Below are 27,012 nucleotides of genomic sequence, written 5' to 3' on the forward strand. Positions count from 1 at the left end.
TGCTTTGCTATGGCCTATCCAGCCTAACTGAGAGTCACAATCAACAACACAACGAAAACTTTTGGGTATCTGGCATCAGCTATGGCCTTTTTGAAAACTCAACTGACAGATTAACACCAGGTTGGAGAGAACTTGGGCTTGATTATGAAATCTTTTTTGTAATTGACTAATGTTTTTTGAGATAATTTTTTTGTGAGAGCAAATACATTTGGAGCATATCCATGGCAGTCACACATTGCAATTTTTGTGGCTTATACACAATTAATTGAAATTATTTTAGCAGTAGCTAGGAAGACCATTCTGTATTATTGTCTGAACCCAGAACAGCCACCTGTAGAACAGTTTAAAGCAAATTATTCTATGCCTTTCACATGGACTGGCTTTAGTGCTTAGACAAAACTGGGCTCCAGTGATCATCAATCAGTGTGGTTTAATAAAAGGAGAGAGGTTAGACTGCACCACACTAAAACCAAGGTTTTCGATTTTAGAAACGTGGATTTTCTTAAAATAGAGAGACTCATAAGTGAGGATGTTCTGGACATCTTTAGATGGAGTCAAGGAGAGATGGCGCTAAAAGCAGCAGAACATTGCATTAAACTTGTTAGCAAGAGTAAAAGAAAACGGAAGCCACTGTGATACTCCACAGATGTGGCAAATATATTTAATCTCTGGTTAGGCCTCACCTAGAATACTCACCTAGTTTACAGTTCCAGAGACCCCATCTCCAGAAGGATATCGACACATTGGAGAAAGTTCAGAGGAGAGCTGCAAAAATTGTAAGTTTTTTGCAGAACAGAAATTATCAGGAAAGGTTAAAGGATCTTAATATATATAACTTGGAGGAAAGAAAAGAGAGGATGGATGCAATAGAAAAAATCTAAATATTTAGAGATTTAACAAAGTATAAGAGGCAAGCTTATTTGAAAAGACAGAAATGTTAGAACAAGAGGTCATGGTCAAAAACTAGGGTCAGACAGAGGCTGAGATGTAATGTAAGGAAGTTCTACTTTAGTCATAGATAAATAAAACAGTCTTCCAGCAGACGTGGTAGAGGCTAATACAGTGAGGGAATTTAAACAGGCATGGGATAGACATAAAGCTTTCCTTACTATAGGACCTGACCAAAGACTGATATAGGGGTTTAAACTCCTTACATTGGGAAAAATTGGCAGGATAGACCGAGTGGTTCTTATCTGCCATCAAATTCTGTTTCTATCCTCACAGCAGTGTAGAATAGTTAAGAGTCAGATTTCTCAGCCTTTTGGCTAAGATCAAGTGAGTGCCTGTGAGAGAGGGAACGCTTAGTCCTCTTGCCACGAGGCTGAGGTTGCATTTGCGAGCCAGAGGTGTTATTGTGTCCCCCAGTACAGACTGCCGGGGCACTCGGCACATGAGTGGTGTGCAGGGGCACATTTTTTTTCCCACTAAGGTCCTTTTGATGCACTTTCTTTCTATTCACCTCTCAATTGGCACAATTGGCTGGGGCCTATATATTGCACTGCTTACTGCACTCTTCAGTTTTATATCGGTGCATGAGTGCTTTTTTCTGTTTGGGAAATGAGTTAAGCACCATTGGGTTACCGAAGGGCACAGGGGAACAGAGTCCCTGGATTATGCCTTCTGGCCACCACTTCCCCTTGAAGACTTCATTGGGTCTCCACTAGGGGGCTCTTAGGAGATAAAGCCCTCCCAAGCCTTAGGACTGTGAGGAAATGAAGAAGCTGCATATTCCCTTGTGGGGGTGTGGCCTCAGAAGACAAAGATTGGAAAACTGGAGGGGAATAATTCCTTGGATTCCCCCACAAAAATTAAAAAGGAGTCAAATTAAGATTGTGTGATCCTGAGAATCTGCCCCTTCACCCCGAGATAATTAAAGAGTGGCCAATAAGTGTTGACATCTACAGTGTGCAGTACATCTGCAGTCACAGTAGTGCACAAACTATTGCATACAAACCTTAAGCCTGAGATTAGGGCAAAAAACCCTGATAGTTCCCAGGTACGTTAGTATGTCATGTGCGATGAGATATCTTAGGCTGACAGGAGAGCAGTGGAATGCTCTATTAAATTGTGAAAAAAAGACGTAATTTTAAAAACGTATACGTGCATATTTGATGGCTGAAGTGCCCCTTTATATTGATTGTTTTATATAGCTCCATCATATTCCACAGCGCTGTATGTATATATATATATATATATATATTATATTTGTTAATCATACTACATGACTATACATAGAATGGTATTTGTCCTTGGGAGAACTATATAATGTCAATGAGAACACTTATAATGAAAAAAAGAGTAATTGTTCGAATATCACAACCCCCCCCCCCCCAAAAAAAAACCCACACACCAACAACTGGTCTTTAACCCCTTCATGACCATGCAACAAACGCTCACACAAAAATATGAGGAAAAACAAACCAGAAATATTTTGTTATACAACGACTTAAGACAACAGAAGAATGAAAATTGAGTTCGTGGTTCCAAACGCATTTTCACTACACGTAAACGGGAACCGCCAACGTGTGCTGGGGGGGGGGGGGGGTTTAGCTAAACGAGAAAGAAGGCGCCTCCAACGAACCTTTTGTTTTCCTAATACAAAGACCAGTCCACCAACACCTAGCATGCTGGGAACTAAAGGAAATTACGTCATGGTCGTATTCGAATTAATATACCCGCCCATGATTGTGCTTCGTTTAGAGTTCCTAATCCTATATAAAGAGCAGTTGGAAGCGGTTCTTTCTTTCGTTACGTAGTTAGTTTTGTAGCTTGTAGATACACGCCCCTTGAAGAAAGGAAGGAGAAGGAAAAAAAACAGGCCGTATCGCGGAAGGTTATGCTTTGAGGTTGTTGACGTGCATTAGTAGGAAATTCTTGCGCGACGGAAGGAGGTGTTCCGAAGGAAAGGCATCAACGAACGCCATTTTGTGCAGCTTCTGGATACACGCGCCAGGAGCTTTCTGTTTGCCGATTTTTTCCGTCTATTATTTTTCCTTAAAAATCTGCCAAGCTGGAGATGTCTGGAGGAGGCGTGATTAGGGGGCCAGCGGGCAATAACGATTGCCGCATTTATGTTGGGAATCTGCCCCCTGATATCCGTACCAAGGACATCGAGGACGTTTTCTACAAGTACGGCGCCATTCGAGACATAGATCTTAAGAACCGGCGAGGAGGGCCGCCTTTCGCGTTTGTCGAGTTCGAAGACCCAAGGTACTAAATTATGAGTGGTGGTCCGGTTTATGTATTGTCTTCCATATGGGGACCCTAAACGTATTTTGTCGTTTATCAAAATCTACGTATCCTTGTGACTATAGGTTTTTGTTTACAAATGGCGCCTATCCGGTACGCTATTCCGCGACTGGTCTGGTATTTTTGTAGTCGCGTTCAGTAATTTGCGTTAGTGCTGTGGCTGCCTCTAGTTGGGTAGCTGTAACCACGTGCTAACGTGCCTTCGCCATATTTAAGCTTATCAAGTTTCGTAATCCTCTCGCTCTTGGCCTCAGGTTATCATCTTTCTCCTGATCTTGTAATTCTTCCCTCGCCTCATACGTAAGTTTGTATCCAACAAAACTCGTCACTCGAACTTCTCCTAAAGCCGTAAGAACTTACTATAAAGTGGTTGGATAACTGCTGCTTTACAAAGTACTGGCAAGCTAGTTTAGGCGGCATTATCTCCTCAGAAGACTATTAGCTACCCCATGTTGCATGCTCAGTGGAGTCCATTTTGCATTGGATGCAATGTATTTCTCTGAGTGCAAATCTGTCTTCCATTAATATTATACATACTGCAAGCAAAGATTTGTATGAATGCTTGGTAAGCAAAATAAAATAACTTATTGGTCCAATGGTAAGAAGTGCACACAAGGCATTGTTGCCTGGGGTGTAATTGCACATGCCCAGTAGCACCCTTTAAAAAACGATGGGAGCTGCAGAAGCCGTTATTGGCTTCTGCAGCTCCCATAGTTTTGCATGTTTTGCAAAAATACACTGTTTCCATGACTACAGAATAATTTTCCAGCTTCTGTTGACTTAAACAGGTGCATTATTGGACCTTGTGCCACAGTTTCTTGATCACACTTGTCGACCATGAGTTAAAACACCAGTAATAAAAAATAAATGCAGAAAAGGTGATGCTAAATCAACTGCATTCATATAAAGTGTTTAACTATATTGCTCATCCATTGTTTTTTCCGTAGGGATGCTGAGGACGCTGTATATGGCAGGGATGGCTACGACTACGACGGCTATCGTCTCAGAGTTGAGTTTCCCCGTAGTGGACGTGGGGCAGGAGGAGGAAGAGGTGGTGGAGGCGGCGGCGGAGGAAGTGGTGGTGGTGGAGGTGGTGGTGGTGGTGGTGGAGGAGGTGGAGCTCCCCGTGGAAGATATGGTCCCCCATCCAGGCGCTCAGAATACAGAGTTGTTGTCTCTGGTAAGTTTGAAAGTATCCAATGTGCAGTACCTTTCTTTAAATGTGCGTATGAAAGGATTCAGTTGTTGTAGATCCACTGCAGGTAAATTATGGTAGTACTATGTGTAACTTGCCTTGCAGGACATTAAGCACTTGTATGTTAAACATTATCAGTCACCGCGCACAGATTTAATATGCATTTCAAGCAGCTTGGTGTATATGGATTCTATAGTGTGATCTGTGAAGAAAATACAGATGACTTTTTTCTTTTCCAGGATTGCCTCCAAGTGGAAGTTGGCAGGACTTAAAGGATCACATGCGTGAAGCAGGTGATGTATGTTATGCTGATGTTTACCGAGATGGTACCGGTGTTGTGGAGTTTGTGCGAAAAGAAGATATGACTTACGCAGTACGGAAACTGGATAACACTAAATTTAGGTCACATGAGGTATGTATTTCTTGTGTTTATCTTGTTTGCTTGGAATAGAATTGTTATATATACATATATATTTTTTCTTCCTGTTGAGGTAAGAAAACGAGCTTTTGTACTTCAATTTTAATTGAACCAGGCCGGTTTAGTTACAGGAGTTGTTCATCTAGTTGAGATTTGCTTGTTCAATCCCAGGTTCTGTCTATTTAATAGGGTGAAACTGCCTACATTCGTGTTAAAGTTGATGGACCACGAAGCCCAAGCTATGGAAGATCACGGTCTCGCAGCCGTAGTCGTAGCAGAAGCCGTAGTAGAAGCAACAGTCGCAGCCGCAGCTATTCCCCAAGAAGAAGCCGTGGATCGCCACGTTACTCTCCCCGTCACAGCAGATCTCGTTCCCGCACATAAATCACTTTTTTGTATACATTCTTTATTCCATTTTTTTTAAGTCTGTTTTATTCAAGTTTTCTTAAGTGTTATAAACATTTGGCATAGTATCATTAGTAAGAAATCTGTTCTAATGCCTGCATTTTCCTTGTGCCCGATGTATTTTAACAGGTGTTCAGTCTCTCCCAGCCTAGCTAACCTCTCCAGAGACTCACTGTGGGTTTTTCTTCTGTTTGCAATTGTGTTTGGGATTATGGATGAAAACTTGTGGGAAAGTTTGTTTTACCTGACTTTTCATGTGTCTTTCTGTAGACATATCTGAAGAGATGGATTAAGGAATTGTGGAGGAGATTTCAATCATTTTAGGATTGTCAAAAGGAGGCTTGTGGAGGATCAGATCAAAAATGGAGGCCATGGTATGACTCCAAGTGCTATTGTTAGACACAACTGGCAGTATTGACCTTCTGCTACATTAAGAGAACATATTAATCGGAGGTTGCATTAGGCTTTTTCTAATTTAGTCAACAGTTCCTTCCATCTTCAACATTGTTTCATAGGTGGTGTGGTTTGTTGGCCTCTGCCCTGTAGTGTAATATCAATACTGCTAAACCTGCATGTACTAGGTTCGTACCAGTCACATTTCTTCAACAAAAACACAAAATGGCCTGTAAAGGTTAGCGTAGACTGGGATAGCAAGTTTGTCCTTTTGTCCCCTGACATTTTCAATATTTCAAATACATGTGCTCTGGCCTTTGTAGGAATATTTCATACAGGCAGATGCAACCTCCCCTGTTATTCCCAGAAGATTGTTTTTACCTGGGAAATACCTTACTTTTTTTGAATAAAAACATAAAATGCAGTCCAAAAAGTGTACAACTTCTTAAGACTCAATAACTTGCAAAATTCTCCACACTGCAACTTGATTGTGAAGTAGCGCCTGGTTACAATTCGGTTTATAGTGAGACAAACTTACTCCAATGCCAATTAACTTCTCATATTTTCTCTGGCTCCCCCATCCTAGCAATAACTGCAAAGTTCTGTCATTGTGCTCAAATACCATCTTAATGAATGCCCTAACAGCTTCTGTTTTCCAACTGAATGGGGCAGCCTAGGGACCAGTCTTTGGAAGGGTTGTTACCTTAACTTCCTTGGAGTAATTAAATTGCATAGCACTAGCTCTGCTAATTTGTTTCTGCCCGCTTGGTTGTATTAACACTAAGGCAAACTGACCATAAGCATATAGCAGACCTCATACTGGTGCCATCAAAATGGTATGTTGAATAACATTTTTGATTAGTCTATCAGGGCTGCAAGTTTTGAAACCTTTATAGGTTTTTATTTATCTACGTGAGGTATAACAGTTCCTCTGCCCCTTACACTGTTGCCTAAATGCAGCAGCAAGTTACTTGGTATCTGTGCCACACCTTTCACTAGATCTTTGTTTTGGGAAGTTTAAATGGTTATCTGTGCAGAAGTAGAATTCATATTGCACACATAACTGATCTCTTCCCAGACATGTACATTGACCGTATCTAACTTTGCCTTTTTTTTTCTTGGTTTTGCTGATTTGTAAAGGTTTGGCTTGGAGAGGGCTCATTGGATCACAATCCTGGAGCTGGATCAATGGATTCATATCATAGGAATGAAATAGGATAGGGAGGATGAATTGCCAGGATTCATGGAGCGGGATCAGATAACAAGGAACATAGGAGTGGATTCCTGCCCCATCTAAACTGCATTCATGTGGAGTTTTTCCTTCCATGATCTCAATTGGCAATGCTAGATTTTTTTTTTGTTTATTTGACAAGTGGAGCCATTTAAGATGGAAGAATTTTGTGGTGGGATTTTTTGTTTTTGAGCAAAGTGGAGACATCAGGCACGCTGAAGCCATCTCCTGGGAGGAATGCACCAAATAGATGGTAAATAAAAGCTTTTGGGGTGGGAGGGTATATGGGGATGTTTACTGAAACGGTGAAATGCTAGATTTAAAACTGACCCAGGTTTTGCTCTAGGCAAAAGGTTCAAAGCTGGTTTTGTAGCTTTTTTTTTTTTTAAATAAAACTTGAAAAAAAAATGATGTTCTCTTGTTCTTCCTTTCGGCATCTGAAACTAATTTTCTTTGCTGCAGCACATATACAGTCCGAATCCCCAATTTTTCCATTAAGGCCCTTAACAGTTACATTTCAGTATCTGTCATTCTATATTCCCTTGTTAGACTACTAATGGTTACAACTGGGCTGTCCATATTTAATCCGTACCTGTAAAAGATGTATTGCCGTCTAGTTGCCAAGTGTAATGTGTTAAAATAAAATGGTTATTTGGTGTTAATATGCAGTACATAACGTATCCCTTATGTTCATTTAACTACAGCACTTAAAAGGGGGTCCACTGCACAAAGACTAGGTGGGTAGCACTAGTAAAAACATTTGGCCATGCTGTTTCCGGCGAGGAAAAATGTTCTGCCAGAAACTCGGTAAAGCCTAAGATCTGAACTCACAGCTCGCCCTTTCTGAGATGGGGTGGGTAGGCAAAGCCAATTGCCCCCCCACCTTATGTTAACGCTCTTATACCAGCAGACTTCCCTATCCTCTTACTCCTCTACCACCTTGCTCAGAGCTGTCTTTCCACAGTGTAAGCGCAGTATTTACTGCAGGACCAGATAACTTAGTTACATGAGCACTGTTTTCCTCTGTCTGACTTGGGCCTGTCCTTCTTGGGCTAGCCCATGGAGGAAATTGCCCTTGTGTGACAGACTTCATCTTTAGAGGGATTTAACAAAGTACAGGAGGGTAGTTTGTTTAGCATAAAGATGAATGCCAGAACAAGAGGTCATAACCTACTACAGAAGCTTGACTATGCAGAGAGAGTGAAGGCTTTCAAGCACAAGTAGAGGTTAATGCATGGAGGCAATATAAGCAAGCATGCAGTTGGTAGAAATTAAGATGTCCTGAATTAAAGACAAAGCATGTGTTCCCTTCACCCCATTGTTACACATGTATCTATGCCCCCCGTGGGGGGGTTAAATGAGCATCCTACAGGTTTTATCTTTGAGACCATATAACAGACACCTCAATGTTACCCATTGTTGCATACAGCTACAGTGCCTCAGGATGAACCAATGATGGAATTTTGCACACTAACAAATATTTTCTTGCTTGTACTCCACAGCTATTGACCATTTTTATTGCAGTTTCAAAAAAGACACAGCAGGTATTGCTCAAATGCCTGAGGATAAAGAGATTGTCTGAAGCAAGTATCTTATGGTATAGCATTCACATTGATTATGCTGGACAAAGTGTGCCTGGATTAGGCTTACAAAGCTGCTATTACTGTTACAAAAATATGCTAATTTTTCATACTGTGTGAAATTGCTACAGTAATGTATCTACAGACTTTCGTACAGCGCTGCAGAATTTAAAATCAGCATTATGAACTGGTACAAAAGGAAAAGAGGGCTCTGCTTTTGTGAGTTTAATCTAGTTGGTTGGTGGGGAAGTGAAACGATAGTCAAGGACTGCTGAGATGGGGATGAGTCGATAGGGTCTGTAGAGGTTGTTGGTCATTCAGATGGCTTGATTAGGATGATTAGATATTCTGATGGGATGGGCAACATAATTTCATATAAGGGGCACAGCACCAGTGAACTAAATATGGCAGTAAGAGGTAGAGATTTAGGGGGTACAGAGTTAAGGGCGGTGTAGGTCAGGGTCAGAAGTTTGAGTTTAAAATGGGACCCCACCTGGTGACTGATTAAGATATAAGATTACAAATGAGGAAGCCTACAGCACAGAGCAACCCAACGGGAGTGAAAGAGAGTAGGCAGTGAAGTGTAATGAAACACCAGCACAATGAGTGAAAACCCTAATGCAGTTCATGTGGGGGATTGCTAATAAAGCAATGTGGGAATTGCAAACTAAGGGGATTTATGCTCTAAAGAGGTCCTAACTCACATCTGATTAAGGTGGAATTGGCTTCAGCTAGATTGGGAAACTAAATCAGAATATACGATACTGTACAGATGGACACGCCAGTCCCTCAGATGGAAAAAAAAGCAAAGGCTTGCAGGCTATTGGATTCGGATCGATCTAAACACATGAGACATTGGGACAATTTATAATTTTGCAATATTTTAGAGTTATGGCGATATAATGGTAAACATGGGTCGGGCGGTCCTTTGGTCTATGGTTGCTACCCTTCTTTGGTTGCCCCAGAGGGCAAGTATATCATCTGAAACAGTTGATTTCTCCCAAAACGTAGACCATGGTTACTTCTGGCACAAAGCTAAGTAAAGAAGAAAGGCGGTTGGACGATGGAATTTGCTTCACACTTCATATGCTCAAAGGGGGTTAAACGATCCAGCCAATACTTTACGTCCACCGTAGGGAGAAGCCCCCCCCCCTCGTTATGCCCCCAGTTGCAGCTCTGAAAAGTGCCTGGCCTCCCTGTTTCACTTGGGAACCGCTTCAGGCATTGTTTGCATAAGCTTTTGAGAGCTTGTTATGATGCCCCTGTCCATATTGGCACAACCTCTTTCGCTTGCCCCCCTGTGCCTAAACGGCAGCCGCTTCTGAGGGCCATATTGGGAGCATCGTTTTTAGTAATGCAGCCATATTGGTGTAGTTCCGCCTCCAGCAAAACCGTTCCACCCCAGATAACAAGCATTATTTTCAGGGATATGGCAGTGTTGATGGAATATGCCGACGTCGTCCAAAAAGCAGTTAAGCATTTTTTATTATTTTGTTGGAGCATTGAGCCCTAGGTGATGGCTATGGCATCCGGAAGCCGCTATTGGGGATGCTCTTCATTGCACTTTTCCTCAGTTCCTGGAGCGCTGGATCCGTGCCGGCTTGCATTTTATTTGTCATAAGGCCATCCAGGACCCTCACAAAAAGACCTGCCTGGCTTGTCTAAAAGCTATTTCAGCACATGTATCTCCCAGCTCAAGCACAGAACTTCTATCATGGTTATGATAAGAGATGCAATCTACTTTTGACCTTGTTCAAAAAAAAGAAACAGCCTTTCCGGTCCATAATGTCTTAGAAGATATTATCAAGGAAGAATGGTCCCACCAAGAAAAAAAAATTGAACTTGTCTAGAAGCAGTAAGAAATGTTCTCCCTTGATGACAGCTTTCTGCAAAGCCCTAAAGTGGATGCAGCAGTATCTAAAGTTTCCAGAAGAGCCGCACCTTTCCGCTGCCCATCTGAAATTTTATCCAGGCACCTAAACTTGGTTTTCATTAATTGACTCTCATTGCACCTGTGCTAAGCTGAGGTGCAAATTGGCCAGTGGTGTTAAAAGCGACAGTCTAGTATGCATAGCCTGCTTCCCCTGGTAGAAAAAGGAAGGAACGTTTCAAATTAGATGTCAGTTTTCAATGTTTGGAAAGAATACCTGGTTAGGTGCCTGACAGTCACAGGATGTAAAATTCATGTCTGTTTCTAAGAAAGGAATCAAACACATTGGTATTCTTTATTTTTGCAGACCATATGCCTATTCATTGAATGAAAATTCCTACGGATTATCTGTTATTAAAATGGACAGCGCTAATATACAAAATTATGAAAAGCAATGTAAATAATTTTATACACCGCTACAACAAATTATGGTAAAATATGGAGACAGAGGTAATGCCTGAAGAAAAATGTTGAAACACCTCACATTACTGAGCATCACCTTTCTTAGTGCTTTTGTTTTTTTTGGTATTCTCCGCTCACATTCATACCATTCATAGGTCCACAGAGGTTTTTTTTATATTTTTATTGTGTTAATACCATCTGCACCCCTCTTCTATATAAGCCTCTGCCTGATAAACTTCAGCTAGAATGAGCTCCCTGTTTTCCTGGAAAGTGTGGACGTTATATACATGTGTTTGCCCCTTTATGTTCATTAATTTTCCCCACTGGTTTGTTTCACCACCTTGTCCTTATCCCTATGTTCCGCTCCCTACAATTTATACGCCACCTGCTGGCGGCATCGGGAATTACGAGATGCTGCAACTTACACTTGACTGCAGGACAACAGGATCCACTTGGACCACAGATCCTCTGCGATCCACAAATGCTGTTGCTGCCCCAATAAAAGCTCCAATCGGTATACTATTTTGGGACAAGAGAGGCAATTGTGAGACTTATATGGGGATATACAGGGTTTTTTTGGTTGCACCAGGCACCAGGCAGATGGCGGGGATGGTTGCCTGGTGGAGGATATTGTATTTCACCTGGGGTCATGTTTGATAAACAAGAGCCTTGAGTACTGGAATCCATCACATTTATCTTTAAGCATGATGTGCTTTTTATGATTGCATATTTATAGGTGGTTGCTTTTTAAAAGTTTAGCACTCATAATTAAATGTGAATGAATTCATAGTTTATAAATCTTTATTATTGGATGTACTACATAGCAGTAAGAGAAAGCTGCAGGTGAGGTAAGGGGGTGCAAGAGAGGGACCTTGAGAGCTAGTGAGTGGGAGGGTAAGGGATGGAGTATGTATGTGAGAATGTATGTATAAGTGTGTTAACATGAATATGTATGTGTGTGTACTTGTGTAGCCGTGTGTGTGTGTGAACATAAACGTGCAAGTGTTTTGGGGTAAAGATGGCACAGGCAGGCCGTTTGGTGAAAAAGATGGAATAGGCAGGCTGTTTGGGTCACTAACAAGCTGAAGGGAAAATGGCACAGACAAGCTGTTGGGGGCACTGATAAGCTGTTTGGTTGCTGTCTGTGCCCCCAACCAGCTTGTATGTGCCCCAACTAGCTTGCATTTGCCATCTTTTGTCCCCAAACAGCTTATCAGTGTCATCTGTGTTCCCAAACAGCTCGTCTGTGCCATCTTTGTCCCCAAAAGATACTGCCTGTGCCATCTTTGTTGCAAATTGGTAAGTGCTCTCAGACAGTTTGTCTGTGTCATCTTTGTCCCCAAGCAGCTTGTTAGTGCCATCTTTGGCCCTCAAACAGTGCCCCCTGTCATGGAAGCCCTAAAAACAACAGCAGGAACCACTACCTATTGGCCGGCTCTCACAGTCACGTTAAGGGGGAACGTGGGCATGAAAGAGTTAATGGGAAAACCAACCAACAGGCTCGCTTGCCACTCTACCTGCAGGGCCCAGGGCAACTACACCTTAACCATACAAGCTCCAAACTTTATTTGCTACCAGCAAGATCATGCAGTCAGATGAAAAATGCACTCGCCCTAAAGTGGCGGGCCCAGTCATAGATTCCTTGCTCTGGGACACACATTGCAGACGGACCAGACATGCAGATGTTTACTTGTAGCAATCTTTATTCTCTATGATGCCTAATAAAGAAACATGCCCCCCTTTGGCCTGCAGTCTCTATCCAGGGTCTTCCATGCTGATATAGTCGCTGGACATAATGTTTGTGTAAAAGATGTACTATGGCAGTTACAGCTCTGTGGGTACAAGAGAGAGGTATGGTGTTTCCCAACAGCAGCCACAGTTAGGCAGCTGGTTGAAGCTGCACATTATGCCAGTGAGTTTGATGGTGCTATATAAAACAATAAATATATTATTTACATTATTTTATCAGTTGCCACTTGCAGGGCATCATTGGCTGTTTAGCATATTTTGTGATGTTACTTGCTGTACAGATGTCCAGCATGCCTCAGCTGACATTCTCTCCTGTGTTGCACCACTAACCTGAGAGTAAACATGGTGATCATCCTGAGTGAGATAATCAACACCCAACCCTGGTCTGTCCTGTGCTGCTTAATTAGTCTGTATTTGTCTCTGATCCTGTTGCTAATGGTATCACCTTGGACTGACTGGACATCTCTGACTGGAGGCAGTACTGTATCTTGGCTGCATGCTGTCCTAGGTGAGGACAGCCGTCCTTGCTGCTCACCTTCGTAGTTATGGATATAACATCATAAGAAATGAAGGGTGCCTATGTTTGTGGTTACAGAAACCCCTTGTCACCTGGCTTGTACATGACCAGGAACTAGCCGCAAATCCATGGAACTGTATGGCGGCTAGGGGTCCCGGCAATGCCCGCCGAACTTTGGAATGAAGGCACTGTGGACACCCATTACCCTACCAGGTTGCTATTTTGTGGATACATTGTTCCTGTGGTAGGGCACAGTCGGAGGTGGTTCCAGAGCGGGAGCTCAAAAGAGAAACCTGATTTTAGTACACATCTTCAGGACTCGCAGTCGCTTCTCTGGAACTGGAGCCTGGCTACTTCCAGACTATTCCCGGGAACGTTTCCACCACTTGCGCTCAGGGTCCCGACCACAGAACAAGTCACTTTTTGAATCATAACATCCTGGGACCCTGAGCTCGCCATTGATTGAAACATCCCAAAATGAGGACTTTTGCCAGACGGGCATTGCGAGGTTGGGCAGACTGGATGGGCCTACTGGTTCTTATCTGCCGTCACTTTCTATGTTTCTATGTATAAAGAAGCTCGGCTGTCTGGAAATTGACAAGATTATATTCCTTATCTGATTATGGTTGGATATAAGTACTGTTTTTACCCCTACATTAAGTCGTGACTAGTTTTTGGGAGGAGGATTACAGAGGGTTAACCGTTGGGCAACTGAGCATTTACGGCAAGGATTTCTACGGCGGAGCTACTCAGTCCGAGTACAGGGCTCCGTCGCAGTAATGCACTACAAGCGTTTTGGAAACAAAGGCTCCAACAGAGGTGGTATACAGGGGGTCAGACACCTGAAGAAGAAGGTGCTGTGTTTTCACATAGAAGCGTGTATTTTTACCTAGTCTATCCTAGACCTCTGGAAAGAAGGGTTGAGATAACTAGTTAGGCTATAAGAGGCAGTCTAAGAAAAGGGAGTGCAGTGAACAGAAGTGTTCTGGGTAGGGAGACTCGGAACGAGAGAAAGATGGCGTCCGGGAGAATGCGGAGAGCAGAGAGGTTTCCCAAGGATGAAGGAGAAATTGTAAGAACTACATGATCGTTTCAATGCTTAACTTTCCTTTTTGTATGATCAAATGTTTTGTGTATGTTATGTGTTTTATAACCACAGGTACCTATTTCAATTTTAATATATACGTTTTTCTATGCACTTACATTTGTGCTTTATTCGTCACACGTTCCCTGAAAGAATAATCCTGCAAAAGGGTCATAATTTTCTGCAATAGCCCAGTGTGCTGCCTTTTTAAAAAAAAATGCACAAGACTGAGCAAGATCACGGAGACTGTGCCACCTAGGCTCAGTGCTCCATAATATATATACAGGCAAGTTATAAGGGAGACCTCTGATCTCAGCTGGTCCATGGATCAATTGTACGCCATTGAGCCACCACTGGAATTGCCACCCTAGGCTAGAATATACCATTGTCTGGTGGACTACTACTTTGGGGCTTATGATTCTTGCATCTCCTTTGATGATGCACTGATCTTAGTGACTCTAAGATCTCCCGTCTGCCTTGTCCATGTCCTACCTTTCCCTCTGGTCAAGTTTGTTCTCCAAGATCATCTACCTGGGAGCACTACATTATTTTTAAAGAACACCAGCAGGTTCCTTAGCACTATTACAAAAGGGTAGAATATACAATTGACAATATACAAATTTAGCAAAAACATTAACACATGTTAAGAAGTACTGATACAGATGTAGAAAAGGATCCACCAGCAAGCTTGCAATCTATGATAGATTTGTCCGTAACCGAGCCGAGTTCTACCATCCTTTTGTCAATGAGGAGACTGACATCACAGAATTTTCTACCCAGCATGTGTAACAATGACGGAGGTGTAGGATCATATGGAGAAGTCAGTGGCTTGGAATTCTTGAAGGCTTGGGCCAAAGGATGTTTCAAGTCTTTCAAGTGAGAATAAGTAGGAGAACCCTGACAGAGCAAACTATGGAAGTGAGGAAAGTTCCGGGCAGAGAGAAGAAGTTGGTTAGGAAAGTATTTGGTAACAATATAAAAGATATATGGGGTGCAGTGTTCTTTATAGCTGAGTAGGTAATAGTCACGAGTTTGGGTTTTATATTGGGAGCCAGTAGAAGGATTGGAACAATGGAACAGCAAATGAGAAGAATATTAAAAGATCAGATGTTTGCATTGACTGGTGTTCACAATGGATTAGAGTAGTGAATGGTGGAAAAAAATATGCTATTCAATAGAGAGATAGAAAAACATCTGTCCATTCCAGGTGACCACAAGTCCATACAGTTGATGGTAGCCCTTTTTCTTCTGGTTCTGTCATATTATAGACCTTTCCACATCAGACATTTCACTAGTGCTCGAGGTACCCTATCAAGCATTGAGCCAATATTTGTTGAGACAGCAGCAGAAATATTGGTTCACTGTAGGCTAAGAAGTGTGGTCAGGTAGATGACGTAGGAAGTTGGTGGTTCCAGTGAAGCAGGGGTTGACCCTGCATTACTTTTAGACCTAGTTGGACAGAAAGAAAGGTACTGGCAGAGCTCTTGGGATCTTTGATTCATTCCTGTGGAGGGCCCCGGGGTACATCCAGCCTGCATACTCTCAGATATTTAAAATGTTCTTTATCTAATTATCAAAATAAGGAAATTAAGCAAGCTATAACATTTTTAAAAATTGTATTATGCACTGTAATAAAGAATGACGACCTGAGGCATTACAGTAAAGACATTTCTTTGTACACCTCTTCATTTAGCGGCATAAGTACTTCATCCTTCCCAACCAACTGGAGTTTGTATCATGGTGTATACAATTAAAGTGATTCTACCTCAATAGAACTGAAATAATACATAAAACATTAACATTTACCATCTCTTTCTAGGTCATGCTTAATTTCTTCTAGGTAAGGAAGTTGGCATCCAGGCGCCAGCCACACGCCTCCTGAAGTCAGCACCCTCACTTGAACTCACCATTCCTGGACTGTCATCCCTAGCAACCCAGTGTTCCTGCTTGGTGGATTTGTTTAATAAAGTGGTGTAGATTAGTATTACACATAGTCAGGGAAGGGGGGGTTTGGGAGTAACCCTTTTGCCAGGATACATTTCAGTCCCGTCATTATAATAAAGCCTGTCAGTCTTGTCTTTTTGACTAGAAGTTGGTTTGCACCTACAATAAAGTCTGGAGATGCTATATCTATCTTGTAGTATGGGTTTGCAGTGCTGTTTGGGGGCTAACCAAAAGCCCTGAATCTTCGGGAATACCCACAAATTATGCAACAGATACATCACTGGGGCATTGCATTTGAACCAAGTATGAGTTAAGCTTATTCCCATTGTCTTTTTTGGGGAAACGTTTATAGAGTGTGTCATGGAAGTATGCAAATGAAAGGGATTTTCTGTGTCTGTTGAAGTGTACTATTGGAGCAGTAAATGCTGTAGTTCTCTCCATTTAATCATAACCCCTGGTAAAGACGTGTGGTCTAGAATTGTTTTGCGGTGTCTGAAGTAAAGAGTGGTATAGAGAGCGCTTGGATAACCCCAATTTCCAAATGATTGTTTAGAAGTTCATCTTTGATCAAATGTAACCTTTCACTGCTGCAGCTTTTGGGTTGAAGGTAGTGCCACAAATATGATTATGGGGAAGTTGGTAATTTTGTTGCAAGGTCGAGAATGGGTTAGCTGAGCAGGAAAAAGGATTCAGTAGGTGTCCTATGAATTGTATCTCCTCCTCTTCCCAGACCATAAATCTGTTATGCGCCACATTCAGATGAAAATCAGGGTTCCTCAGAAATGTCAAGAAGAGGGACTTATGTAGAGATAACATTTTTAATAATTACTATTATTCGTATGCACACTTAAAAAAGTCATGTCCATTGATTTGTCTTGATTTTCAAGTGGTAGACTTCCATATTGTCATGGGGAAAGTAGAATCACCACTCCATTACTTACTTCTCTAGAAAAAAAACCTTCTGCATTGAATTACAACTAAACTATGTGGTTTGCTTTGGAGAGGCGAAGTTTATGTTCGAAGTGGCAATACGTCAGACCACAGTATGATGCGTTCATAAGCCATTTCTCCCCTCCGTTTCCACAATGGTTACTTTCTTCAGGCTGCTTTTTATCTACCCAGACTCTGTTACTGTACTATATCTGTTCCCTTTTTTCTTCTGACTGTCCAATCACTTGATTGGTCTCACCGACTTTTCTTCAAAAGGAAACCAATTTTTTGTCCCTGCTGCAGCCTTCGCTTCATTTGTTCCTAGGTGATCAATCTACAGCGGAATTGGATTGTTAGTGCACAAATCACTGTTAGGAAAATATATACAACCAGTAAAAAAATAAAAAGAAGAAAAAGAGATTTTGATGTGCTTGCATATTTTAATTATTGTGATGTAGTGAGCTACAGAGGCTTAATCAGATGCGGTGTATGTGTGATAAACATATCATCACTAGAGTAACCTAAGGACTATGCTTGTGTGCTACTACTGGTATGTTGTGGTCAGCTATAGATGTTTAATTAGACCCAATGCTGTGTGATTAACAGATTTTCACTAGAGTAACCTAAGGAATGACAATTGTCCTGCAAGTTACACGCCCAACGGATGGTTATATTTGCTAGAAGTGTTTCGATCTACACATCTTTCTTTTCTTTCAGTGCAACTCTCTGCCGCATTCAGTCAGGGAGGCCCCATCTTTAGAGACTTAAAAAAACCCCATAAAAACTCCTCTTTTCTCCCAAGCATTCAGCTAATTCACTTTAATTGTTCCACATCAACCTCCAATTATCTGACTACATTAAGTTAATATATATATACGTTTACCCCTGTAAAGCACTTTGAGTCTCACTGGGAGAAATGCGCTATTTAAATGTATGTTGTATTAAAGGTGACAATGCATCACATGGTTTTGATTGACTGTAGTTTCTCAAATAAGTTGCTCCCATGGAATATCTATGTCCAGTTGGCATGGTTTTTATTCGAGATTAGCACTTTTCTTTAAATCAACACAGGCGTTTCAAAATCAGTTTTTTTGGTGAATTTGCTTTTGGCCCAGTCTGGAAATGTAAGCTTTATGTAGGGGAGTGCACCTTCCTAACTGATTTTGTGTGGTTGGTCCAATGTTTTTTTAACCCCTTGAAATCCTTAGTTACTTATTCAAAATGCTTAATAACTCTGGGGTTGGTACACTGGGCACCATTTTTAAGAGCAAAAGTACTTTTGCTCCCAGATGTCACAGGAGGAACCAGCCTGCTAGATCTCACTGTGGCTTTAAGGAAGAAGGTGGGCCCAGAGAGGTTAACGAAAAAAAAATAGCCTGCAGACTCACTCGCCACTCTCTCCACAGGCCTCTGAGCAACCACAAAACCCTTAACCCGAAATCTGTTTGCTCTACAATCCCAAAACTTGATTCACCGCCACCACCGAGTTATATTTAAGGTTTAAAAACACTTAAGGATGCTTATTAAAAAAAAATTGTTACAGAGAGAGCATACAGAAAATGCATACAAAACAGAATACAATAAACAAAGATAAAACAAAGAAAACTTACACAAATGAAGAGTAAAACAACCCCTGGGAATCTCTGGGTGTTATTGTATCCATGAGGTTTCCATTCTTGTAGAAATTCACCTTTTTGGTTCCAGAAGACCGTTTGGTGGCAGGGTAGTAAGTAGCCCAGATACTATTATTATCTTTTATTTATATAGCGCAAACAATGTATGCCGCGCGGGGGGCGTGGCTACGCACGAGTGGCAGATGGTTGTGTGTTGAAGGAGCTCCTCACACACTATACCGCTAATTTAAGCACCTGAACCCCGAGAGAGAGCATGGGTAACAAAAAGAGAGACCCAGACCACAAGAGTACCCCCAAGCTGTCGCAGGGACTCAAATCGGCCGCCCTGACTGCTTATTTTCGCGACCAAGCATCGACAAGGGCCGACGATGTAGACCCCAATATGGCACCGGCGGCGTGCTCAGCTTCATCTCGAGCGAGCAGCCCGATCTCGGATTGCTCACAGGCTACCCAGGAACAGGACATACAAGAGTTACTCAAACTTCTACCTTCTAAAGCTGACATGGAGGCTATGATGTCCAAGCTTGAAACTTTTTTCCACACCAAACTGGCTGAGCTTACGGCGGACATAACACAGATAGGATCGCGAGTAGCAGACTTGGAATCTTATAAGGATCAGGTATATGTTCAATTGCAGACCATGACTCATGGGCTGGATCGTCTCACTGACCAGGTACACACACAGTATAGACATCTTGAAGATCTGGACAATCGAAATAGGCGAAATAATTTGCGCATTCGGGGCTATCCGGAAGAGGAGGCTGAAGATCTTAATGTACTCATTGCAGAATATTTCAATACCATAATGGGTCGGGCCCCCTCTACACCGCTGCTGTTTGACAGAATTCATAGGGCGCTACGCCCGAAACCTAGCGGCCAGGCACCTCCCAGGGACAATCTGTAGGCTGCATTATTTTACAGACAAGGAGGCAATCCTCAAAGCCTCCCGGAATGCTGACATCCAAGCACTTACCGGACTGGACGCACGGATCTTCCAGGACTTGTCCTGGATAACACTTCAGACACGTTGGCATCTTAAACGCTTGACGGATGAGTTGAGGGAACGCAACCTTAAATATCGTTGGGGCTTCCCGTTCTCCCTCAGGGTACTCCACCAACAACGTACCTATATGATCACCAAGGCACAAGATATTCCGGCCTTCACTGAAGCTCTTGGCCTCCCAGATATTCTTATACCGGATTGGACAGATCTCCTGCAACGACCACCTTTCCAGCCACAGCCCCAGAGGCAATGCTGGCAGGCGACACAACGTAAGCGCAAATCGCCTCCTGTTCACGTGGGATCTGCTTCGCTTACACAAACCTCACAGGCTAGGATCACCTGAAGGTCGCCTGACTACACACATATGAGAAGTGAACCTGCACCCTGTCAACTAGACGTCAGCTCTAATGCCCGGTTGAACATTCACAGTAATATGACTTTTTAATATCTTACTTTCTCTTTACACTGATTTTTGTGATTTTTATTCTGTTTTTTACACAATTTATTATTGTTCGATACGACAGCTCTCTCTCTACTGTCACTACATTGTATTAGAAGGGGTCACCTGTTATACGCATACACTATACCACACTACTTAATGTTATAACGTGACCCCTCTATCTTATACACTAAGGGGTTCTACACATATCCACTCACCGAACTCGGGACCATTTCAAATATGCGGTCTTCGAGGACGAGAAGTGTATCGATACATCTGCTGGACCACCCCCTCAGCAGTGTATGCTCTCCAATACCTGCTGCTGCTTGGAACTATTTGTTGATTCCGGTAGCCGCCGCTGCAATTTATTTGCGTATAGTTTGTTTTCTTTTATGTTTCTGTTACAATGTTTATCCCCTGTGACACAGTTTATCATGGTTTTTCGTCGCGCGGTGATATATGCCACTATTACACAGCTACTCTACATCAATGGCTAACTTTAAATTAATGTCTCTTAATGTGAAGGGACTCAATATTCCTGAGCGACGTACTATGGCCCTCCAGGAAGCTCGTCGCCAAAAAGCGGACATTATATTTTTTCAGGAAACCCACTTTAAAGCAGGGAGTGCCCCATCACTCCGTAATCGTTATTACCCTATGGGGTACTTTGACAATTTTACAGCGAGCAAGTCTAGAGGGGTGGCAATTTTGATGCAAGCGACTCTCCTATTTACTTATATTGACCATAGATCTGATACGGGTGGCCGCTATATACTTCTGAAGGGGAAAGTTTATGGATACTTTGTTCACATTTATTAATGTATACTTACCTAATCGCTCACAATGTCATGCACTGGCTAAAATCCTTAGGATTTGCGATAACTTCGCAGAGGGGCATTTAGTATTTGGTGGTGACTGCAATTTCACATTAGACAGACACTATACCGCCGTTAGTGACGAGACATACCAACCTTCTTCCCTCACTGTTAGGGCAACGGACCTTCTACATAAAGCACAGCTGACTGACTGTTGGCGCATAATGCACCCGACTGATACCGATTATACATTCTTCTCAATTCCTCGACGTACATACTCCTGCATAGATATGCTGTTCCTCTCACATTATGCTCTGCCTATGTTGTCTAGGGCTGAGATTGGCAGTATCACATGGTCGGACCATGCCCCTATATTCATTACTTTAAATGTGTCTGCGCTGTCTCGACCTCCGAGACATTGGAGATTCGACAACAACTTATTAAACGATACTAATGTTATAGCTACAGTATCTGAGGAATTAGGCTATTACTTCCAAACAAACGAAACTGAAGACGTCACCCCAATGACCTGTTGGGAAGCCCATAAGGCCGTTGTACACGGGCGTTTGATTCAACTGAACTCTCAGCTCATGAAATGTAAGGCAAAGCAACTAAAGAATTAGCGGATAGAGTTGCGGCACTTGAACATGAACACAAACACTCTCACTCCATAGATCACTACAAATTGCTGAGGGCCGCATGCACTGACTTAAACATCCTGCTTTCCGACCGAGCTAAACGCAACATGTTACATACTAGACACACTTACTACTTACATGGCAACAAGAGTAGTAAGCTGCTAGCCAAAGCTCTTAAGGCAATCCTCATACATAGCAAAGATTAAGGCCCATGATGGCTCTCTCAAGCATTCTACGCCAGATATTGCCCAGGTCTACCATAAATATTACCAGAACCTCTATAACTTATGGCCCACCCCGACTCCATTACAACACACACAAGATATTAAACTTTATTTGGAGAGACACCTACACTCTACTATCCCGCCAAATGTGAGACAACATCTTGACTCCCCATTTTCTTAGACAAATTTTATGCTGCACTCAAAGCCACTCCAGTAGGGAAGAGTCCGGGCCCTGATGGCTTTACAGCCAAATATAAACAATTTGCGCAGGACTTAGCCCCTCACTTTTTGCTAGCTTATTATTCTATACGCCTCCACCCCATTGTACCACAATCTCTTACCGAAGCCGCAATCACGGTCATCCCCAAGCCTGGCAGAGACCCATTATTGTGCGAAAATTATCTGCCCATATCGCTTATTAATGTGGATTTAAAAATATTTGCCAAGGCGCTGGCCCTACGCCTTCCGCCTCTTCTGGGGGGGCTGGTCCACCCTGATCAGTCTGGGTTTGTACCTGCTAGAGAAGCTAAAGACAACACCACTAAAATCATTAACCTCATTCATGCTTCCCACGCCTTAAAGGACCCGTCTCTGTTGATGGCCGTAGACGCTGAGAAGGCGTTTGACAGGGTGGGCTGGCCCTTCCTCTTTGGCGTTATGGGGGCCATGGGCTTTGGGTCATGCTGGCAGACATGGATACAGGCGCTTTACTCCACCCCCACTGCAAGGATAGTGGTTAATGGGGAACGCTCTCACCCATTTCCAATTCGAAATGGAACACGCCAGGGGTGCCCCCTTTCCCCTTTACTTTTTGTTTTGACTCTTGAACCTCTGCTCCAGGCTATTGGCTCCAATGATTCCATTAGGGGATTTAACTTACGGCACTCTGAATACAAGACATCAGCCTTTGCTGATGACCTTTTATTTTCAATATCCTGTCCTTTACAATCTTTACCGCATCTCATGCGGGAATTACACGATTATGGTGCTCTCTCGGGTTTTAAGGTTAACCTGGAGAAAACAGAAATCCTCAACCTGTCGGTGTCAGGGGGTGAGGTGTCTAAGCTCAAATCCCTATACCCATTCACTTGGGCTAGCGCCTCGGTTAAATACCTGGGTGTCAAACTACCTGCCGCTACACAATCCCTATTTGACTTAAACTTTCCTCCTTTACTTTCTTCGATTAAGGCCGATCTCATGAAATGGAACCTGCCACAATTTAACTTGATTGGCAGAATTCATATTATTAAAATGAACATACTGCCACGGCTACTTTATCTTCTACAGACATTGCCCATACACATTCCCCCTGCCTTCTTTGACGAGGTTCGGACAGCCTTCGCAAAATTTATATCGGCTCATAAACGCCCGAGGGTCCGCTATGATTTATTGGCCCGTGCCCTGAGAATGGGGCGTTTGAACCTGCCTGACTTGAAATATTATCACATGGCCAGTCTGCTCACAAGACTATATCATTGGACTAGGACTGATGCCTGTAAACAATGGCTAGACATAGAAGACTCTTTTTCCACAGTTCCCAGGCAGTCCCTCCCTTGGCAATCTGCCTTGTTAGCAGCTTTGGGGTTGGCCAACCACCCCACTATTACACCAACACTGCTGATGTGGAGGAAACATAAAATGGTCCACGACCATTTCTCCACTCACCCCGATCTCCCATAATCCCCTCTTTTCCCCTGGTGTTACGGGCCTGGGCCCCCTTCGAGATCCTAAGGCACTCTATGTTTCCCTGCATACGGTAGTGGATGACAAGGGTATTAAGTCACTACCTTCCCTACTAGGGGACAGAGAGAGTTCAGGTAATATAGCTTTCCTATATCGACAGATTCATCACTTTGTGACTCCTATGCTCCAACACACAGCCGCTGGCCTCCACTACACTTTCTTTGAAAAGTTGTGTATCAATCATAAAGGGGTTACTAGACCGTTTTCCACCTTTCATGACTCAATACGTAAAGCCATGTACCGCTCTCCCCCCCTTTTATATGAGGGCTTGGGAACGGGACCTCAGCTGTGACATTTCTCCCCAGTGGCACAGAGCGGCATCTATGATGTCATCCTCATCTCCTGACTCCAACATTCGCCTACATACTTTGTAGATGGCAACTGACACCTGACACGCTTCATAAAATGATCCCAGCACAGTCAGCTACCTGTTGGCGATGTGGTTTTTCTCCCGCTACTCCTGCTCACATATGGTGGACATGCCCGAAAATTAAGACCTTCTGGTCCAACGTAACACAGATGGTTAGGGTGATCACCTCTATTGATATATCTTGCACTCCTGAAACTGTCCTATTCCACCTCACACCATTATCATTTCGGAAATACAAATCTTCCCTTTTACCTCACCTCCTTAATGCAGCGAAAACACTTATTCCCAAACGCTGGAGACAACCTGAACCTCCTACTATACAGGATTGGATAGCGGAGGTTGAACGTATCCGTAGTTTGGAGGAACTTACCTTTAGCTTGAGTAAAAAGTATCACTTGTACCATAACACTTGGTCCCCTTGGATGCACTACACTTCGGACAAAGGAGATTCCACCAGGTAGCTGACCCGTCGCCTCCATGTGTCAGTAGTCCCCCCCCCTCACTGAGACATTTACACCTGTGAGCCAATGCTCCAGTAAGCGATTACCGCGGCTTTTCTCCACATTGATTTCGTCTTTTTTCTCTTTCGCCGCTTTTTATCTTTGTGCTCTTGAAAACCATACATGTGGGGTTCTACGATTCCACAATTCGGCACCGTGTTTTCCAACATGAATTATCACAGGACTACCCGTCCCTTTCTAGTTAAAGTTTGGGAATTGTGTCACGATTCCCTGTTGTTCCCCTCTCCCCCCTTTTTTCTTTTTCTTCTCCCTTTCTATTTTACTTTTCTTTCTGTACTGGACTCGCCTTCCCCATTCTCATCCCTTTCCTCCTCTTCCTCTTGTTTCTTTCCCTTCTTCTCCTTTCTTTCTCTCCTCTTTTATGCTCTTTTTATCTGGCTCTCTTATCCTCCTTAATGGGTCTACTATCTCTCCCATATGCACAGTTTGGTTTTACAGCAATGTAGATCGAATGTACCGTAAACTGCTTTTACCACCTGCGTGTGGTTTACTGGATTGTATTGTTATCCCCCCTTCCCCTTTTCTTTTCTGTACCCTTATTTGAAAACCTTTGAATAAATATATGGAAAAAATCAATAAAATAAAGGCAAAATGCCAAAGCCATTCGAAAAAAATAAAAAAAATAAAAAATGTATGCAGCGCTTAATACAATACATATATTCAAGGGGTATGACAAGACTACAATTGACAGACTAAGCCTAACCGATACATTAGGTGAAGAGGGCCCTGCTCGCAAGCTTACAATCTTGATATTATACACCACGCCTAACGAGCTGGGTCATAAACCCTGGCAGCTAACTGCCTGAAATTTTAACAGATCATATTTTGTCATGGTACCTTGGACATTCATAACTTTGGGGTGATCACGTCCCCTATGTAATTACACCCCTATCTACAACCCATTGTTGCTTCTTAGGCCCCTATAACCCACTCCAGCCATAATTCCTATCATTCTGAAAGTCACAGCGTCAGCACACAGAACATCTTCACATTATGATTCTACTATGGAATCTTAAGAATATGATTTGGAAAATATGGTTAAGATGCTAAATGCTGTGTCCCATATGTGACACCAATGCCTGGTCCCCTGTAAGATTTTATGGCATCCAGGACAAGACATCTGACATCCTTTGAAGACTGCTTGGATATTCTTTATGTTCCACTAACTTTATGGTAGGTCTGGACAGGTTTCCAGATAACATTTATGGCAGGCTGTGGCCTAAGAACAAAAAATAAAATTTTCTCTTCTTCCTGCAAGATGCCATAAATGCTTAACAATGGTTTAGCCTGGCTACAATGAGTTGGATTTTATGCAGTGGAAAGATCTCATTCTACTTGTATGTAAAAATGGGCGGCCCAATGGAGTTTAACCCCTCAAAATCCCAAGTTACTTTTTTTTTTGAAATGCTTAAATATAGGGGTTGGCACAGAAAGTACTTTTGTTATTTACAAAATCAATTTTGGGCAAGGCTGGCTCTAATCACTGGGTTCCCTTTTTATGGGCAAAACTGCTTTGGGACCAGGCAGGAATTATCTGGGTTTTATGTAAAGGGGTTGGCCTTTCATGTCTGTATATGTGGGTGGCCCAATGGATTTTATCCCCTTCAAATCCTCAGTTACTTATTCAAAATGCATAAAACCTGGGGGTTGGTACACTGAGCACCCTTTTTGTGAGCTAAACTACTAGTGGGCTAGGCTGGAATCACTTTTATTCAGGAGATTCAATTCTTTATATCTGTGGGGAGTTGGGTGGCCCAACAATTTTACTCCTCAGAATGCTTACAACCTGGGGCTGGAACACTGGAACTGGGCAAAACAGCTTTTGTTTTATATATAGGACTGGACTATTATATCTATAGCATAATGCTGGTGCCCCAATGGATTTTAAATTGATAATTACTTATTTAAACCTTATGTAAACTCATGCCGTGTGCAACTTTAACATACCAATGATTTTATATTGTTAGGGATGTTAGGGCAAGTAACAATAAATAACAGATTTGCTTAAAGTATGCAGGGGATGGCCAAATTCTACAAGTATTGCCCTTGTTTTTATTATTCCTCATTCCTTCTTGTATCTGTTCATCAATTGCTTGTCATTATCTGTAAAATTTTTACCTTATGCAGCTCTGTGGAATCTGTCGGCGCTTTATAAATAAAGTATAATAATAATAATTTATTGATTGATACATTGTAAGATCTTTGAGCAGGGCCCTCCTCATCTGTTTTTGTAAGTCAAATTGTTGTGTTATATACTACTTGTCATGTCCCGTCTACCCATTGTACAGCACTAGGGAATTTGATGGCGCTATATAAAACAATAATAATACAGGGCGCCATAATATTCCACAGCTCTGTACAATGGGTAAACAGGACATAACAAAATAGTGTATAGCACAATAATTTAGATATAGATTGTAAGCTTGAGAGCAGGGCCCTCTCCGACGAATGCATCGGTTTGTCTTAGTCTGTCAATTCTTGTCTTGTCATATCCATTGAATTTATGTATTGTATTAAGCGCTGCGTAAACTGTTGGCGCTATATAAATAAAAGATAATAATAATATACAGAAACAAACGGTAAGGAGGGCCCTATTCA

General features: G+C 42.4%; 1 protein-coding gene across 1 annotated transcript; it reads left to right on the plus strand.

Moving 5' to 3' along the window:
* Nucleotides 1-3,016: 3,016 nt before the first annotated feature.
* Nucleotides 3,017-5,560, plus strand: LOC149298402 (serine/arginine-rich splicing factor 1-like). The gene is made up of 5 exons (XM_089487552.1): nucleotides 3,017-3,210; nucleotides 4,197-4,429; nucleotides 4,684-4,856; nucleotides 5,052-5,238; nucleotides 5,538-5,560. Exons 1-5 carry the CDS (start codon nucleotides 3,017-3,019, stop codon nucleotides 5,558-5,560), a joined length of 810 nt encoding a protein of 269 aa, XP_089343678.1.
* Nucleotides 5,561-27,012: the final 21,452 nt, after the last annotated feature.

The sequence above is a fragment of the Sceloporus occidentalis genome, unplaced genomic scaffold (assembly GCF_023333645.1).
Source record: "Sceloporus occidentalis isolate IW3139 unplaced genomic scaffold, rSceOcc1.0.p SCAF_33, whole genome shotgun sequence".
Lineage (NCBI taxonomy): Eukaryota > Metazoa > Chordata > Lepidosauria > Squamata > Phrynosomatidae > Sceloporus > Sceloporus occidentalis.

Coding starts and splice junctions, on each gene's coding strand:
- LOC149298402 (XM_089487552.1), top strand. CDS start 3,017: ATGTCTGGAGGAGGCGTGATTAGGGGGCCAGCGGGCAATAACGATTGC. Junction 4,430..4,683: donor ATACAGAGTTGTTGTCTCTG/GTAAGTTTGAAA, acceptor TTTCTTTTCCAG/GATTGCCTCCAAGTGGAAGT. Junction 5,239..5,537: donor TCACAGCAGATCTCGTTCCC/GCACATAAATCA, acceptor GTCTTTCTGTAG/ACATATCTGAAGAGATGGAT.